At 40.8% G+C, this 18,966-nt stretch overlaps 1 protein-coding gene across 1 annotated transcript in view; it reads left to right on the top strand.

The window, feature by feature from the left end:
* Positions 1 to 18,966, top strand: part of HEATR5B (HEAT repeat containing 5B) — a 67,858-nt gene that overhangs the window by 36,373 nt on the left and 12,519 nt on the right. Inside the window, exons 22-31 of the mRNA XM_015407101.1 lie at positions 1,020 to 1,259; positions 3,805 to 4,056; positions 6,348 to 6,529; positions 7,256 to 7,324; positions 7,795 to 7,974; positions 11,072 to 11,312; positions 14,112 to 14,369; positions 14,707 to 14,834; positions 16,492 to 16,636; positions 18,176 to 18,445. Coding sequence (XP_015262587.1) covers positions 1,020 to 1,259; positions 3,805 to 4,056; positions 6,348 to 6,529; positions 7,256 to 7,324; positions 7,795 to 7,974; positions 11,072 to 11,312; positions 14,112 to 14,369; positions 14,707 to 14,834; positions 16,492 to 16,636; positions 18,176 to 18,445 — 1,965 coding nt within the window. The remainder of the gene's footprint in view (positions 1 to 1,019; positions 1,260 to 3,804; positions 4,057 to 6,347; positions 6,530 to 7,255; positions 7,325 to 7,794; positions 7,975 to 11,071; positions 11,313 to 14,111; positions 14,370 to 14,706; positions 14,835 to 16,491; positions 16,637 to 18,175; positions 18,446 to 18,966) is intronic.

Genomic DNA, 18,966 nt, shown 5'->3' with positions numbered 1-18,966 from the left:
AGTCCTCATCCCCATCTGTAACTTTGTTGAAATAAATGCAGCTGCGTTTTCTCACATTGAGTTAGATCCCATGCAAATCTAAAGGGGATTCTATCAATGGAGCAGGATTCCCCTCGGCTGCTGGCCCAAAAGCTTCTCTAAATGCTGTTCCTGGAGAGATTGCCCCTCCCCAGAACAACATCAGTGGGGAGTCAAGAGGTCTGCTGCAGACCACTGATGGGCTAGCAAACCAGGTGCTACTTAAGATAAATAAGACAGTATTCAGCAGAAAGCTGGGAGTCTGTATAACGAATAACAATGGCATATTAAAACCCGGAGGAACCATTACACTTTGGTGGCTGTGAAGGCCACAGGTCACTGGGATGAAGTCCATTGTTCACATCTGTCCAATCAGTAGTTAAGGTTCTGGAATTTCAGGAGTTCCTGGAGGAGGAGGTGTCAGCAGAGCCTGGGGAATGGGAGTTTGAAGGCTAAGCTACATGATATGTTTATTTATGAGTTGTCTCAAGATTCATTATTTTGTTCAGAGTCACATTAGATCCAGGGATGTTGCATTAAAAGCCCTTTTCCTGATCTTAGAAAGAAAAAAGAAAGAGGTCTGCTGTAGGAGGCAGCATCAGAGAATAATGTCATACATTTCTGTTTAATCTGACTGGAACTGTTTTTTAAAATTCCAGTTCATACTTCACAATTGATGTTCCATTATACTGGAGGCAACAATTACACACTTGTGGATAAAGTGTCTTCCATTAGTTTTAGTTCAAGGGAGGATCTCCTAAGTATAAAAATTACTGGATGCTAGGATCAGTTTATTATAATAATTGCTAAAATATTCTTGTTTTCTGTTGGTAGCTGTGTTCAGCATCTACAAATGCTCATTGAATCCAAATATTAAATAGTACTCTTGCTATTGAAGGTTATTTGAAACAAGATGACCTTGGATTGTACGCTGCTAGTACTTATCTGAAAAGTCAGAAGTTGCTACCTGCTGCTAAAGAAAAATATCTTTTGATTTTCAGATGTTAATCCTTTTGCTCCAGGTGTTGGTTCACGGAGGGACATGCATGGCCGGCATCAGGGGATTAATATCACCGAGACTGGACTCGAGGGAGTTCTTTTTGGAATGTTAGATCGTGAGACTGATAGAAAACTGTGCTCTGATATTCATGATACCTTGGGACATATGCTTTCATCTCTAGCAGTGGAAAAACTCTCTCACTGGTTAATGTTATGTAAAGATGTCCTTGCTGCATCTAGTGGTGAGTATAAGTGACCATATGATCTGACTGAATAGATAGATTATCTACTTTGTCATACCCATGGAAGCCTTTTACAGTAAAAATCTTGCTATCCAGCACATGATTGCCTAGAACACTCGGTTAACCTGCATCACTTGGAGGATGGGCTCTTTCCTCTCACTTACCATACCTCTGCATCTTCACGTGTGTCCCATTCCCATCTCTCCAGCTTGTCAGCTTGATGCCTCTGTCCAGTGCTGGGCTTCTGACTACAAGCCGATGTCCTCCTTGGGTGCCTCCTTCCCCCTTGGCCTCCATGACCTGTTGGGAGCTAACTCTGCAGGAGGGCTCCGAGCAGCTGGCCTGCTTGTCTACCAGCTGAGAAGGGTGGCTCTGGGGGAGAGGGAGGGTCTCACCTGGCATGGGATTCTATGGATGTCATGAGAGGAAAAAGGAGGGGATGGTGGTTGGACAACTATGTAGGTTAACATACTACGTTTATGTTGCTTCCCCTTTTGCACTATAATTTAGGGATTATTTGCAACCTTTTTAAATGGCACCATTTTTAATGTTGTGTTTGTCACAGAGTAATCCAAGTGAGGACTAAGAGGTATGGAATTATTTGTTCTTGGAAACTACTTTTTTCCTTGGCTTCATACCATGCAATTTATATGGGTGTTGATTTATGTTTCCCCTTACACATGGAAGCATCATAATCTTAGTCCTCTTCAGTCCCTTGGCGTATTTGGAACTTTACTGGTACAAGGGTTTATAAGAAATTTAAGATGTACTTGGTATGTTGACAAAACTGTCTTGTGAAGGTTATTTATGAGGTACTGAATAGGCAAATGAAACCTCTGAGTCACCGATCTGTTGATTCCAATTTCTTCTTGGAACATTTTTAATAGACGTTTTGCTTGGAGCTTGAGCCTGAAGCAAGCTATTGACGTCTGCGGAATTTCATTACCTTATGTAAGGTGGTGTTGCAGAACTATTCTACATTTCGTGTAAATACACTACCATGCACAAATATTTTTACATACATTCATTTTTAAGAAACCTTTGACTATACTGACCATCAAATTTCAAAGCACCATCTCCTCTCTCTTTGAAAAGAAAGCCTGTGTGTGCATTTCTTATCATGTCTCTTTAGAAGGCAGCAAATACATGTCCATTGTGAAATATTAAGGTGCTTCAGCTTCCCAGGTAACTGGTGATTCAGCAAGTCACCCAGTGTGGTTAGAGAGTTTGACTAGGATCTGGGAGACCCAGGTTGAAATCCCTACTCTGCCAGGGAAGCTTGCTGGGTGACCTTGGGCCAGTCACACTCTCTCAACCTAACCTACCTCACAGGGTTGTTGTAAGGTTAAAATGGAGGAGAAGAGAGTGAGGTTACCTGCTTTGGAACCCCATTGGGAAGAAAGGTACAATATTAATGAAGTAAATGAATAAAACCACTTCCGTCTTTCTTCTTGGGTTTGATGTGCCTCTTGTATAAGTACTGCAAGTTGAAACTTTGGAATCCCCTCCCCAGGGAGATTCCAAAGTTTCAACTCACAGGTCTTACACAGAGGCACATCAAACCCAACAAGAAAGACGGATGCGGTTTTATTTATCCCCTCCCCAGGGAGCTACCCCGACCTGGATAGCCCAGGTGAACCTGATCTCATCACAACTTGGAAGCTGAACAGGGTTGGGCCTGGCTAGTATTTGGATGTGAGACCTCCAAGGAATACCAGGGGCATGACATGGAGGCAGGCAATGGCAAACCACCCCGAATGTCTCTTACCTTGAAAACCCTACAGGGTCATCATAAGTAAGCTGTGACTTGACAGCACTTTCCAGCACCCCAGGGAGATTAGTTTGTCTCCCTCTATGCATTGCCCCACTAACTGTTATTGGCCCTCCTGCCTGGTTGTGTTGTGTACATTTGTGTATTTTTTTGTTTTACTGAATTTAATTTTTTTTTTTACATATCCATTATTCTAAATGCCGCTTTAATGTCTCAAATGTTTTAATGTTGCCTTAGGGACTGTATTTGGATGAAAAGGTGGCATAGAAATGTTTTAAATAAATAACAGTATTTCTATCTTACGCAGTAGTATTGTTTTGAATGTTTCTTATAAGTTGCTCTTATAGCTTGGCTAATTTCAAACTAAGGTGCAGATGCAGAGGTTTTAAGTAACAATATTGTACCACAATTATTCAAAATTAACACTACCCTGAATGTGACTCCCCCCCCCCATGTTATACTCAAAAGTATTTTTATTCTTGGACATAACTACAACTTATATGCAAATTTAGATGACACCCTCTTTTTTGTGATGGCATGTCTGGGAAAAGCTAGTCTTGCATTTGAGTAAATACTATAACTATCTTGTATCATTATTCTTGTTTTCCATGTTTTGAAGCAGAGATTTTAGTATGTTGCTTAAGCATATTAAGAAATCCTCTTGTTAATAATTGTTACTCCTTTTCTAAGACGATTAAGTACACTTTAAGGACAATTTCTCAAAAGTGTTCTCAGATCGGAGCATCTTCATGTATTGCATTTCCTATATTGTAGACGTGAGCACTGCCACTCCAGTGGGAGGTGAAAAAGATGAAGAATCAGAGAAAAAAGATGAAATGGATGATGATACGATGTTTACAACACTGGGTGAAGAAGACAAATCAAAGCCTTCTGTGGCTCCTCGCTGGGCTACTCGAGTATTTGCTGCTGATTGCCTGTGCCGAATTATCATGCTCTGTGAAAATGCAAACAAAGCCCACTTTGATCTTGCTCTGGCCCGATCTGCCAAACTCAGAGACCCAAAAAGTAAGGAGCATTATTTGCCTCTCAGCTTGTCAGCACAAAAATCTGGTGTGGTAGTTTAGGCTGGAAGGATCAAGGTTACTCTGTCCATTTCATATCTGAGCAAATGTTTAATTCATGCTTAGGGTTCTAGTAGTTTTTTGTTGGATATGCAGACAAATTTAACACTGTCACAATCAGGATAGAGGAACCAGCTGCTTAGGCTCTTGGTTACAATCCTGACACTTGCATTGTCAGTGAGAAGTATTAGCCTGCTCAATGGCATGCCTTGCAACCGTGTGTGGTATGCAGTTTATTTCTTCCTTTAGAATACTTCTATGGTGTTTTCCCTAGTTACAGTGACTTCAAGCAGTAATTCTGAATTTAAGACATGGCTTAAGATGATCATTAGTCTGGGGAAGCTGTTGTGCCTTTCACAGGGAACATCAGCATACATGGGTATACAAGGATAATTTTAATGAATGCTTTGTAACTTCAAGATGAAAGTACTATAATACGCTGTGCTTGGGCTGCCCTTCTAATTGCCCAGAGACTTCACAGCTGATACAGACTGTGACAGCTTACTTTACTACTGAAATATTATTTTATCACATACTATAATTAGGGTTGCCAGCTCTGGGTTGGGAAATACCTGGAGATTTGGGGGGATGGAGGCTGAGGAGGGTGGGGTTTGGGGAGGGGAGGGACTTCAATGGGGTATAATGCCAGAGAGTCCACCTTCCAAGGTGGCCATTTTCTCCAGGTTAACTGATCTCTGTCAACCTAGAGATCAGCTGTAATAGTGGGAGATCTCCAGCTGTCACCTGAAGGTTGCAACCCTAACTATAATTTATCTCTTGGTCATGCTGGGTGAAAACCAATAGATGGAAGGATGTTGTATCAACAGCTGCTGACTCTGATTGCTAGCTGAAATCACCAGGTTCAGAGACGGTATGCGTCAGAATGCCTGTTGTTGGGCAAGAAGCAGGAGAAGAGGGCTTTCGGTTTCTCGTTTGGGCTTGCTGGAAGTACCAGGCTGGCCAATGTTGGAAACAGGATACTGGCATAGATGGACTTTGTTTTGATCCAGTAGGTTTTTCCTTTTGACCTTTAATGAAAGCTTTGGATTCCTACAAGAGCCCACTATTTATTTATTTATTGTATCCCGCCTTGCCGGGCACGCTGGCTCAAGGCGGCTAACAGAGTTAAAATAACATAAATAATACAGAGTTAAAATGATTACTAAATACAATACCAAGTTAAAACAGCAACAGTTTACAAGTAAAACCAACAGATGATGGCGATAATCCAAATCACACCCAATGAAAGGAGTAGCATCCAGCGAGGTTTCAGGCCAGAAGATGTTCTAGATTTCAGGCCAGAAGATGTTCCAGGGCACATTCATCAGTGGCGGCTCCTAATTGAAAGCCTGGTAGACGAGCTCTGTTTTACAGGCCCTGCGGAACACTAGTGGTAAACCTCACCCTTTATAGACAGGATTTTGAACTAGAATAGGTTCAAGACTTGTGTTCCTGGTCTGTCTCTTGAACAACTCATTTGGACATAATGTATAGTTTCAAAGAATTTCCAGATGTCTTTGTGTTATCGCTTATGAAGCAAGACATTTCTATTTTTGTTTAAAAAAAGAAAAAATGAAGACATTGAATAGGGTTTTTTTAAGACTGTATATTAAAATGTGTCAGTCTACTGACTATTTACACTGATGTGGTCCTTCAAAAGTCCATGGAAATGGTCAATGCATCATTTACAAAAATCCTAGGGCAATTAAATTTAACACTGAATTAAGCTCAATTTAAAAAGAATTTAAGGGCAACAAAATTCATATACTTACAGAAATCCTTCATCATTTAACTTTTCTCATCTTTCTCTCCTCCTTGTCCTCTTTCTGTAGATTTGTTTAGTCTGAATCAGTCTTTTGTTTCCAAAGTACTGTGAGTGAATTGCTCCTTTAATCCCAGCTAACCAGTGGCTGAATTTTAGCAGTAATCACATGCTCCATTGTGAACAATAGGCACTGTGGGTTTAGCTAATTGCTGTTTAGATTTTCTGTGGTCATGAACAAAATTCTAGTTTCACTAAAATCTTATTTCCCATTTTAAGGAGGGAAAGGCATAGAACCTACAACAGTTCATAATTCTTAAGGCTTTCCTTCCAGTTTGTTGGTGGTTTGCTGAGACTGTATCAGATGTGCATGTTACAATGTAGCTCCGCTGGGTGAAATGGATGTGGTAGGAGCTGGCTGCAATACCAGATGGTTTCTGAAGTAACCAGTGCTTGTCTTGCTTCTGTTTCAGATGACCTTCTCGTGCTTCACCTCTCTGATCTTATTCGCATGGCATTTATGGCTGCAACTGACCACAGCAACCAGTTGCGAATGGCTGGTCTCCAGGCACTTGAAGACATTATCAAGAAATTTGCAGCAGTTCCTGAGCCAGAATTTCCAGGCCATGTTATCCTAGAGCAATACCAGGCTAATGTAAGACTATTTTTATGTGCTTCTCCCAGTTCAAAATGTATCAAGAAAATCGACACACCCAATTTCAGTGAGTTCTCACTGGTGTGGGAGCTTAGGTGTAAGATTCCATTGAGCATAGAAGTTCTACATGCATTCTCAGAGCTTTTGCTGAGCTTTTGTTCAGTCTTTATTATATGTCAGGATTTTCCTGAAAGGTAGCTGTTTTCTCTTTAGAAGATTAGATCCATTTCATTCCCTTAATTATTATAATTTAGGGAACCCCATGTAGTAGAAGAGTATAAATACAATTTTGAGGTGCCCAGCCAGTGTTACTTTCCCCATCCCAGTGCAGCAGCAACTTTTCCTCTATTCTGAGCCTGCCAGGTCACAACTAGCAAACTGCAGAAGTTGGAACAATGGGCAGCCATGGATGGATGGCCATGGCTGTGGCACTCAAAACGATATGTTGGTCTCTATTCACTGGCTCACTTTCCATTAATAGAATAGAACAATCAATATAGCTAGTAAAAGCAAATTCAAAACTAGGCATGCATAATGAAATGGAACCTCCCCATAGATATGTTTGCTTCTGTAATTAGATCTTTCTTCCAGTTTAAAAAAAAAAGACTTCTGCACTTGAACAACTTGTACATATTTTCATATGTGTTGGGCACAAATTAAGTACTGTCTGAATTCTTGTTTCATGAGCTGGTTTTGCAAGAATTGCCACTTTTTTTCCTTCCTCAGGTTGGAGCTGCTCTAAGGCCAGCTTTCTCACAAGATACCCCTTCAGATATTACTGCAAAAGCCTGCCAGGTACAAGAAATAGCATTATTTCTGCTGGCCCTCTGAATCTCAGAATTCTCTTTTAACCTGATGACATCTTCATAGGTCCCCCTCAATACCTTCTGTCCCACTTACTTAATTTGTTCTCTATAAATTTTCTGATGGGATCTACACAGGTATGCCCTCATGGAAGCAACTGGGCAACAGTGGTGTGCGGGGCTGCAGATAAAAGGAAATTGGGGACTGTCCTTTGGCACAGGTGGAAGTATCTTCTACCCATGCAGTAACCCCTTTGGGTTCCAGCCATTAAGATGATCCCCTTTTATTGTTACAACAGTCCTGAGACATACGTAAAGCTGAAAGAGAATGACTGACTAAAGGTCACCTAGTGAGCTTTATGGCTGATTGGGGATTTGAACCCTTGTCTCCTGAATGTGACTGGTTCTCAGTGTGGGGTGGCTATTTCTAAAATGTATGTTACTTGCTATATTCCTTTGTAGGTATGTAGCACCTGGATAGGAAGTGGAGTGGTAAGCGACTTAAATGACCTCCGCCGTGTTCACAACCTGCTTGTCTCTTCTTTGGACAAAGTGCAGACAGGAAAGGGGTCTTCTAGCCAGCTGTACAGGGAGAGTGCTACTACCATGGAAAAACTGGCAGTACTTAAAGCTTGGGCTGAGGTAAGCCCTTTGTTGTTTTTGTTGTTGTACAACAATAAGCTCTTCTAGCTTTTTGGAAGATATTAGTTGTAAATAGTCTTTGTAGTTTGGTATATCTTCAGTGCAGGAAAACTCTGTCAGTTCTTGGAATAATTGTCCAGTTTGCTGATGTTAAAATATAGTTATCCTGTTTTGGATTGCCTTGCATTTAAATGCTATTGAGGTTATTTTGAACTAGGTAGATAAAGATGAACATCTGGGGGCTGCCAGGGAAGGGGAAAACAAGATGCCTCACAGACGTTCTTATGGGTGCCCCACTGGTGTGTGTGTGTGTGTGTGTGTGTTGGGGAGTTGCTTATATTTATTATATATCCTTTCTAACAATATTGTGTCTTTTTCCTCTAAAATGTCTGGATGCAGTCATTTCAAAGGATTTAAAAATTTTGTTTCACTGTTGTGCATTATGGTGCTAAACTAAATAGCAGAAAATTAATTATCTTTAAACTCCCATGTGAAAAATATACAAAGGCACTGTTTAATAAGTAGAATTTCAGTTTACATTTTAAAAACCCCAGTATTTGGGAGCTGACATGATCCAGTGCCCTGACCTGGATAGCACAGGCTAACTTAATCTTGGATGCTAAGCAGGGGAGGCCCTGGTTAGTATTTGGATAGGAGACCATCAAGGAAGCCACTGATGGACCTCTGCTCCATATGCCTATCTAATTCCCTTTTGAAGCCGTCCATGCTTGTAGCCGCCACCACCTCCTGTGGCAGTGAATTCCATGTGTGAATCACTCTTTGGGTGAAGAAGTACTTCCTTTTATCCGTTCTAACCCGACCGCTCAGCAATTTCATGGAGTGCCCACGAGTTCTTGTATTGTGAGAAAGGGAGAAAAGTACCTCTTTCTTTACCTGCTCTTTCCCATGCATAATCTTATAAACCTCGATCATGTCACCCCTCAGTCGTCTTTTCTCCAAGCTAAAGAGCCCTAAGCGCTTTAACCTTTCCTCATAGGGAAAGTGTTCCAACCCTTTTATCATTCGAGTTGCCCTTTTCTGCACTTTTTCCAAAGCTATAATATCCTTTTTAAGGTGTGGTGCCCAGAACTGCACACAGTATTCCAAATGAGGTCTCACCATTGATTTATATAGGGGCATTATTATATTGGCTGATCTGTTTTCAATACCCTTCCTAATAATCCCCAGCATAGCATTGGCCTTCTTTATTGCAGTCACACACTGTCTCGACATTTTCAGTGAGTTATCTACTACAACTCCAAGATCTCTCTCTTGATCTGTCTCTGCCAGTTCAGACCCCATCAATGTGTATTTATATTTAGGATTTTTGGCTCCAATGTGCATCACCTTGCACTTGGCCACATTGAACCCCATTTGCCATGTTGACGCCCACTTGCCCATCTTTGACAGATCCCTTTGGAGTGCCTCACAATCCTCACTGGTTTTCACCACCTTGAACAACTTTGTATCATCCGCAAATTTAGCCACTTCACTGCTTACTCCCAACTCCAAGTCATTAATGAACAAGTTAAAAAGCAGTGGACCAAGTACTGATCCCTGCGGTACCCCACTGCTTACCACCCTCCACTGAGAAAATTGCCCATTTATACTCACTCTCTGTTTTCTATTAATTAGCCAGTTTTTGATCCACAAGAGGACTTGTCCTTTTATGCCGTGACTATTGAGCTTACTTAGGAGGCTTTGATAAGGAACTTTATCAAAAGCTTTCTGGAAGTCAAGGTAAACAACATCTATTGGGTCCCCCTTCTCCACATGTTTGTTCACTCCCTCAAAAAACACTAACAGATTAGTGAGACAAGATCTTCCCTTACAGAACCCATACTGAGTCTTCCTCAATAAGTTTTGTTCATCTATGTGCCTACTAATTCTTTCCTTAGTAATGGTTTCCACCAATTTACCCGGTATCGACATCAGACTGACTGGCCTGTAATTTCCCGGATCTCCTCTGAAACCCTTTTTAAAGATGGGAGTGATATTAGCTACCTTCCAGTCCTCAGGAATGGAGGCAGATTTTAAGGAAAGATTACATATTTTTGTAAGGAGATCCACAAGTTCACATTTGAGTTCTTTCAGAACTCTCGGATGTATGCCATCTGGGGCTGGTGATTTATCAGTTTTTAAGTTGTCTAGAGCCTGGGGAGGGTGGGGTTTAGGGAGTGGAGGGATATCAGTGGAGTATTGTGCCAGCCATCAAAGCATCCATTTTCTCCCGGGAAAATATCTCTGTAATCTAGAGATCACTTGACATTCTGGGAGTTCTCCAGGCCCCACCTGGAGATTAGCAGTTCTAACTTACCTACCTGTGTCATTGTTTGGATGAATAAGTGGGGTGTTGGTAAAGCAATACCTCTGGTTAAAAGGGCTGTAAAAATGAGTATCTCAACAATTTCAAAGTCCTGAGGTTTCTTAACAAAGCTAATAATTTGTGGCTTCTGCAATTCATGTTAGCTTGAAGGGGAGGAGAGGATTGATGTGCAGACTGTGTCACTGTCAAGGCTGAGTGCTTAGTACATGATGCAGGTATTCTTTCAATGACTTTTAAACTATGCTGTGTTAAGGCAAATTTATTCGAACTGCTTCGCTCTGCCTACTAAATAGGAATTGCAACAGTTCAGTTTATTAATTACCAGAGTGGTATACTTTCTGGTTATTTTTCTGAATGTATGCTTGGCTAATTAAATATTTTTGTTCTGGAATATGTAAGGTTTAGGCACTTCATAGAAATTGCATTTTGTGGCACCACCCCAGGGCATTCGTTATAATTCTGATTGTTTATAGTAGCCTGGATTGTGTTTGTATTCTGTTTCTCCAAAACATGCAAGAGTTTGGAAAAAGCTGTATTTGTTACTGGGCATTCTGAGAGTTTCAGCTTGCATTTTAAAAATACATAAAGGCTTCTAGTCTGCTTACAGATGCAAGAATGGGCTGCAAAAATTCACCTTCATACACAGCCATGGCACAGAATAGGGTTCATTTGTTTAGTGCAGAGTACATACTGTCCATTCTGAGTAGAATACATTAATGGTGTTTGTGTCTGATATGTAATACTTGTTTTACGTGGATTTTTGTCTGAAAGGTGTACGTTGTAGCTATGAAGATTAAAAAAGAAGCGGAAACTAAACCAAAGAAGTCAATGAAGAACGGAGGAGATGACGAAGAAGATGATTATGGAACAGTAGATGAACTTCCACCAGACAGTTTAATCACACTTGTGCAGCCAGAGCTGCCTACCCTTAGCCGCCTCTGGCTAGCTGCACTTAAAGACTATGCTCTTCTGACCTTACCAGCAGAATTTGCAAGTCAGCTTCCTCCAGATGGTGAGATTTTGTTTAGAATGTAACTCCCCTATAACACTGACAGTCTTGGATGGATAGGGCAACAAAATGGGCCACATAGAAACAAAGGAGGGATTCTGGTGAGCCCTGAGCATTCTCCATGAGCAACAGAAGACTGACAGAAGTTAGAACTCAGTTTGTGGGAGGGAATATAGAAGGGAGGGGAAACTGGGCTTCTCAAGTCCATAGCCGTTTTTATTTATTTTATTTATTTTTTTATTTATTTTGAGATTTATATCCCGCCCTACCCGTACGGCCCAGGGCGGCAAACAAGCGGCAGAGATAAAACACAAGTTACATTAAAACCTTAACCGGGGAGGGGCGGGGAGGGGGGGGGGTGGTACCATGAGGTACACATCCCAACCTGAGTCTTCTCCCCGCCTCCGTGGTCTAGGATATTATAACTTTTAAAGTGTTGTGACCACTTTGGAGATAAGTCCTAGGACTCTTGAAACTGCAAATAAGATAAAATCTCATGTATTATACAGTCTTGGAAGAGGGGGAGATAAAGTTAGTGTAGGGATATACGTGGCAATACCCTTCCCCTAGACTGTGGCACTCAAGATCAGAACTAGATGACCTCACCTGGTTCCAAACCTCAGAAATCAAGGCAATTACACTACAGTGCCAGACTGATCAGGTTCAGGATGAGGCAAGCAAGAAAGTGCTCATTTAGTCCCAGAGTTCTGCCGTGACATGTTATTGCATGCTGGGTGGAATTTTCTACTGGTTTATCTCCCCTCATTGCAGGTCACAATTCTTAAAGGCCCCTAAGCACAGATAGAACATTCTGGGAATTTTTTCAGAATTTTCAAGACTCCGTTTCTTTTGCATATTTACTTAGCATATCTCATGAGCCTAGAGTTCTTAAAACTCAGGCTGGAAGAGGGGTGGGTGCTGAAGTCTCCATTTTTACTCCTCTGGAGAGGGGAAGTTGTTTCATTCATAGTGAACTGATGTTTGCAGCATTGGCCTTGCAATACAACACTGTTCAATGCATTTTTATTAGAATTTTCAAAAAAATATATTATGCAAATATATAAGATGCTCTCAACTACAGAAAGAAACAAAAAGGCATTATGAACACATGAAGCTGCCTTATACTGAAATCAGACCCATGGTCCATCAAAGTCAGTATTGTCTATGCAGACTGGCAGCAGCTCTCCTGGATCTTAGGAAGAGTCTCATCACCTACTGCCAAACCTTTTAACTGGAGATGCTGGGGATTGAACCTGGGATCTTCTGCATGCCAAGCAGATGGTCTAGCACTGAGCCACAGCTCATAAAATGCATAAGGAGACACTTTCTGTCTTTATTATAAACAATACTCAGCACTCAAAATTACTTCTCTGAGCTCTTTGGTAATATGTTAATTTAGTTAATAATGTGGTATGCCACACGTGCTGGAACAATTTAGTCTCTAAGGGAAGTTCTAATTTTTTCTGTTTTGCTGCTATTACCACTTTAGCAGCAGTAAGTAATCTCATGACTAGTTCTGCATCTGAAAGGGCAATGTGCCTTTTTAAAGAGCCCAACAGAATAATTTGAATCAAGGAGTTATATGATAGGAGTATTTTATTGACAAACTGAAATAGTTTTCCAACACACTAAATATAGTGCTTTTCAATGGACTTGATTTACATGCTCAGTTCTAAGTCGTCAAGTTTGTAGTTGAGTGACAAAAAGTCAGGTGGTATCATGTATGTGCAAACCAGCTCAAGGTACCATATTTGTTGTCAGTGCCCACGTGCACAGTGCAGAACCTGCAAGAACTTGTAGGGGACACCTCACTTTCCCCTGTATGCTCCTCTCCATGCTATTTCCTCTTTCTGTCCTGCTGGCTACCTTTTCCTGCTTCCTTCTCTCTTATCAACCCATCCACCAACCTACCTTTTTTTGTTCATCCCCATCTTCAGCTATGCATATTATTTATTTAATTAATTTATACCCTGCCTTCCAAAGCAACTTACATCATTCTCCTCCATTTTGTCCTCACAATAGCACTGTGAGGTAGGTTGGAATTTGTCACTGGTTCAAGGTCACCCAGTGAGCTTCCATTTATTTATTTATTTTAAGTTATACCCCGCCCTCCCTGCCAAGGTGGGCTCAGAGTAGCAGAGTAGTGATTCAAACCTGGGTTTGCCAGATCATGTTTTGAAACTGTAACAACCATACCACACTGGCTTTTTTACGTTGGCTGCTGTTGGACTGTAGCAAGTGGCCAGTCCTGGTGAGCCATGTAAGTTGCATGGTAGCTGCCAGGCCTCGCAATGATGAGTCTCCCCCTCAAAGACCGAAACAGCCCTGGAAAGGGTCCTGCCCCCTCCCCTTGCCTTTTACTGACAGAAAGCAACGCTTGACGGCTGGCAAGTGCAGAGGGCACTTTTTTCTTAAAGCTACAGGTGCTGCTTCTGTTATTGGGGGATTAACCCCCTACTTTTATTTATTTATTTATTTTAAGGTTTCAGATTTTTCTGCAGGGCTTTCCCTGTGTGCTTTCCCCAAGTTTGTAGGAAGATCTGTTTTCTCTGTTCATGGCTCCTGTTTCAGGATTTAGGTATCTACAGGTTTGGCCATGGTGAGAATTAGATATATTGCTGATGATAGTGAGCTACCATGTATATATAATTTTATATGGTTGTCCCTTAGTCCTGGTTTGCACATATAAGTGTGCATTGTTAGCAAAAATGCTGCAAGTGAAAAAGGGAACATGCTTTCTACTGTTGTTTCCTTGTTATATTACCACTCTCGTGCTAAAAATGTAATATTTTGGCTTAACAGGTGGAGCATTTTATACACCAGAGACCATCGATACAGCTAGACTGCATTACCGAAATTCATGGACTCCAATTCTACATGCAGTGGCACTGTGGCTGAACAGTACAGGATTTATTGCCTTTGAATCAACAGATGAGGCAGCAGCAATACCTAATCCACAGAAACGGGCCACATCAATTATGTTAAATCCAGCACCTGGAACACCACCTACCACCAGATCTTTGCAAGAGATTAACAAAGATAGAATGCATTTGATTTTGGGTAATATTTGTGTGCTATTATTTCAGAGTTCTGTAATGATACAATAACTTTATATTATCAGATAAAAACGTTGGTAGTTTTTAAAGGCCACTGGTTCATCAGAATACCAGAAACAGGCCTATTTAAAGTTTTGATGAGGTTTGATTATTTATTTTAGCGCAGGAGAGTCCTGTCTGGCCAAGTATGACGGATGCATTTCTATATTCAGTCATATATTTTAAAACGCCATTAAAATCACTGTTTCACATAAATGAAAAAATTTAATGTAGATAGAGTTTTATTTCCACCTTTTCTAAAAGAGAGTTTTGTCTAAAAATCTGAAATAATTTGCTTTTAGGTGTTAGTATACAGTTCCTCTGTTCGCCTCGACCAGAAGAACCTGTTGAACATGTTACATCCTGTTTACAAGCACTCCACACTTTATTGGATTCCCCTTGTGCCAGAATCCATATTGCAGAGGATCAGGTATAGTAATTGAATGCTCTCAGTGCAAACTACTCAGCATGCAGAAATGTAAATGTATTGTTGGAATATTAAATGAAATGGTTTAATTCATGGAGTAAACAAGTGTTTAGGAAGTATGTTTGTCTAAATTCTAGCCCTCGTTTTGCTCTGTTTAAAAACTAATTCTGAAATTAACAGAGCCAGGCCTAAAACTTACACTTTGAACTTGTAAGTTAGTAAATATTAATTCAGGGCTGCGGTGGCTCATTGGTTAAGATGCTGAACTACCGACCGGAAGGTTGGTAGCTCAGCATTTCGAGACCCAAGTGCCGCATGACGGAGTGAGCTCCCGTCTCTGGTCCCAGCTCCTGCCAACCTAGCGGTTCAAAAGCAAGAAATTGCAAGTAGATAAGCAGGTACCGCTTCGGTGGGAAGGTAACAGCGTTCCGTGCGCCTTGGTGTCTAGTCATGCTGGCCACGTGACCATGGAAACGTCTTCGGACAGCGCTGGCTCTTCGGCTTGGAACCAGAGATGGGCACCGCACCCTAGAGTTGAATTCGACTGGCTTTTGAGCAAGGGAAACCTTTACCTTTACCTTAAATATGAATTCAAGGAACTCAAGCAGTCCAAGTGGCATAGACTAAAATGACCCAGCCAAAATTAGGATAGTGAAAAGAATATAAGGTTATAATTTGTGAGATGGTTTGAGGGAGCTCTTATCTATATTGTCCAGGTGTAACACTACTCACCTTTGGGTAGGGGCAGTTTTGTTTTTATTTTAACTTGGAGTACAAATGTTAAAAAGTGTTAGTGAACTCTCTAGCCACAAATGTTTATAGAATTGTCCTACTTGGACAACTCTCATGTTTTGATGTATCATTATCTTTCTTTTATTATTAGATCCCCACATTATATCTTCTCTTCATTTTAAAAAATAGCATCAGAAGTGGCATTTTAAAAAATTCTGACAGTTCTGGCACCAAATCTCTGATGCTCTAAGTCGGCGCCCCCAGTGTGGTGCCCATGGGCACCATGGCACCTGCTGACACCTTTCTTGGCATCCACCATATGGATGGGGCCAGGTGGTGCTTTTGTCCAGCAGGACTTCTGATTGGCTATTGGAGATCTCATTGGCTGTGCAGAGTTTTAAAAAACTGCTTCTGCGGCAACTACTCTAGCTCAGCAGGAGGATCTTCATTGTGTGATTGAAGATAAACTGTGTGTATATAAGAAAATATTTTGAATGTGTTCATTTAAAAAAGCATCTTGTTAAACAGAGCTTCTACCTGAAATATTGAAGGGTTAATATTTGAGTTATGCATGACCTCAATCTCTGACGTTTTGTGGTTGGCTCTGCCTTCTGCAGCAGCCATTTTGTGCTTAGCTCTGCCTTCTGCAGCAGCCATTTTGTGCTTAGCTCCACCTCCTGGTGTCAGCTCTTCTGTGGTTGCATCCACCACCCTCTGTCACAGTTCCAAAAATACCTTCAGGCTCAAAAAGGTTGGGGTTCTCTGCTCAAAATAGCTTAGTCTGTGTAAAATGCAGTAGTGTGAGATTTTCTTATGCATCTTAAATGTGATATTCATGGGACTAGTGAAAAACAGGGTTGTAAATTTGCCTGGAAGTCTATGGTTTATAGTTTCTGAAGACTTTCAGATAATCATTTGTTGATAATAGCTTCTCGGCGTTGAACTTCTGAGTGTGCTCCATCGTCTTCTGTTGACCTGCAATCCTCCTTCAGTCCAGCTACTTGTTACTGGAGTTGTGCAGCAGATAGTGAGAGCTGCTCAAGATCATTTGCAAGACAAAAGAAACACACTGAGTAAGATAATGCAGGTTTTTTTTACAATATAGTATACTTCCAAATATAAAAATTATACTAGAGCAAAGTTTTTATTATGAAAACAGGCTATGTAGAACTGTCTTCCTCCTTTTTTGTATGTTCGCTCAGTTGGGGACAAGTTATCTTGATCTGTAAGTTATGACTTGCACTGTAGAGTTTCCAAAGCAAATATGTGCATGCTAGATTGCAAGATAAAGGTACTTTGTGATAAGCCAAGAGGAAAGGTAGGATATAAATGAGAAATGGAGCATGGAATGTTGTTAGTGTTGTCCTTGGAACATTATTTAAAGAACCTAGATCAGAAACCATGGAAAGTCAAGAGAACAAAGTTTGAGTCCAGTGGCACCTTTAAGACCTAATTCTGGGTATAAGCTTTTGTGTGCATGCAGAATTAAACTTCATTGGTTTTAAAGGTGCCACTGGACTCAAACTTTGTTCTGTTGCTTCAGACCAAAATGGCTACCCACCTGAATCTATCTTCATGAAATGTCAAATTTGGGGTAATAAACGCTAAGCAAAATAGAGCTCAACTGACCACGTTTTAAATGAGATACAATGCAGTTGTGCTGTATGTTCCTGCAGGAGAGGGGGAGAGATCATGAAATGTCAAATTTGGGGTAATAAACCCTAAGCAAAATAGAGCTCAACTGACCATGTTTTGAATGAGATACTATGCAGTTGTGTTGTATATTCCTGCAGGAGAGGGGGAGAGGGGGAGAGAGAAATGTAAGTTGAAGAGAAAGGGGGCATGTTGCAAGATAGTAGATAGGTGTTGTTGTAAAGTTAGACTAAATTTTTTATTCTCTGAGGATAGCCATTCAAGACAGAAAATGGAGAGCAGTGCTGAAGAACAGTAGTTTCTTTGAGATTTCCATATGTCTAACCATGTGTTTGACCTTTCAGCATTTGACAGTTGATTTGCTTCTTTAGTTGTATGTGTGTTCTGAAAACATCATACCAACCCTTAGGTTTTGAAGCATTTTTCACTATGTTTGAATCACCTGAAAGGACACTTCCGGCCACTGGTAGTACCTAGGCTACAGTTTAAGAATCTGTGCTTATTATTTCCTTTCAAACAGAAAAGGCCAGAACACATGTCTAATGTTTTCTAAGATAGTGTTCAGATGTCACATGTAATCGCTGTCAAGGAAAACAGTGCTTCTCCCTCTATTTTGTCCTCCATCCCTCCCTTTGCACACCGAGAAACAATTCAGACAGTAATCAGATTTATCTATGACGTACATAGATGACAAGACACACAGGAGCAAGCATGCAGGTTAACTGGAGTTACTTTCCTACCCGCTAACCAGGATTAAATCCTGGTTTAGAAGCCCACTGTGGGAGAGGAAGGGTGGTAACTGCTTGCCTTGTTACTACTGTTAGAATACCTTCTAACAATAGTTACACTTTTTAGTTTTATTAGGCATGATTTTCTAGCCTCTTTATATTGTGCCTATCTTATAGTGGATTTTTCATATTTTAAAATTTTTATATTTTATTCAATGTTTCTTTGTTCAGATGAAGAAGATATAAAGGAAAAAGATACTAGCACTATCTTGGGTGAAGGAGGAGAAAGTGGGGGTCTTGTGCCTGGAAAATCCCTTGTATTTGCTGCCATGGAACTGCTAATGTTTATCCTAGTACGACACATGCCCCATCTAAGCACGAAAATGTCAGATTCTCCAACTCATATCTCAAACAGAACCCAACTCCCAGAAGAAAGTGCTCGTCTTGTGGCTGCCACTATTTCCATTCTGTCTGACCTGCCTACTCTGTGTTCTCCAGCTGGTAATCTAAAAATCTTTCTTAAGACATCCCAGTTAGTGTATTTTGCAGAAAATAAATGCTGAACAATGAAATGAAAACATTAAATATAGAAATGAAGCCACCCCAAAAAATAGAGTATGTTTGGGGAGGTGGCGCTGTCAACCCACAGAAAATTGCTAGAATATGCCCAGCCCCACCTGATAAAGGGATGCTGAGTTTTCATAAGGATCCATAACATCTACTTGAAAGCTAGTATGAAATATTTCCTAGATTCCTATCCCACCTCTTTCTTCTACTCTGAAAGGTTTGGGTAAGCTTGTGGTAGTTTTTAAAAGGACTATTGGGTTCTGGCAATCAAATAATATCACTCCTTTTCAAAGTGGCGTAGCCCACCTTTAGGCTGTTGTGCTTCTTACTCCCAGAAGAATAATATCAGCCACTACCATGCCACACCAGTCTGCCTTTTGTCCTGCAACCTCTTTAGAGAGCCAGTTTGGTGTAGTGGTTAAGTGGGCAGACTCTAATCTGGGAGAACCAGGTTT

This window comes from Gekko japonicus, unplaced genomic scaffold (genome assembly GCF_001447785.1).
Source record: "Gekko japonicus isolate JY-2015 unplaced genomic scaffold, Gekko_japonicus_V1.1 scaffold2372, whole genome shotgun sequence".
Classification (NCBI taxonomy): Eukaryota; Metazoa; Chordata; class Lepidosauria; order Squamata; family Gekkonidae; genus Gekko; species Gekko japonicus.
The sequence above is the reverse complement of the archived record's forward strand: the minus strand, read 5'-3'. Positions and strand labels throughout refer to the sequence as shown.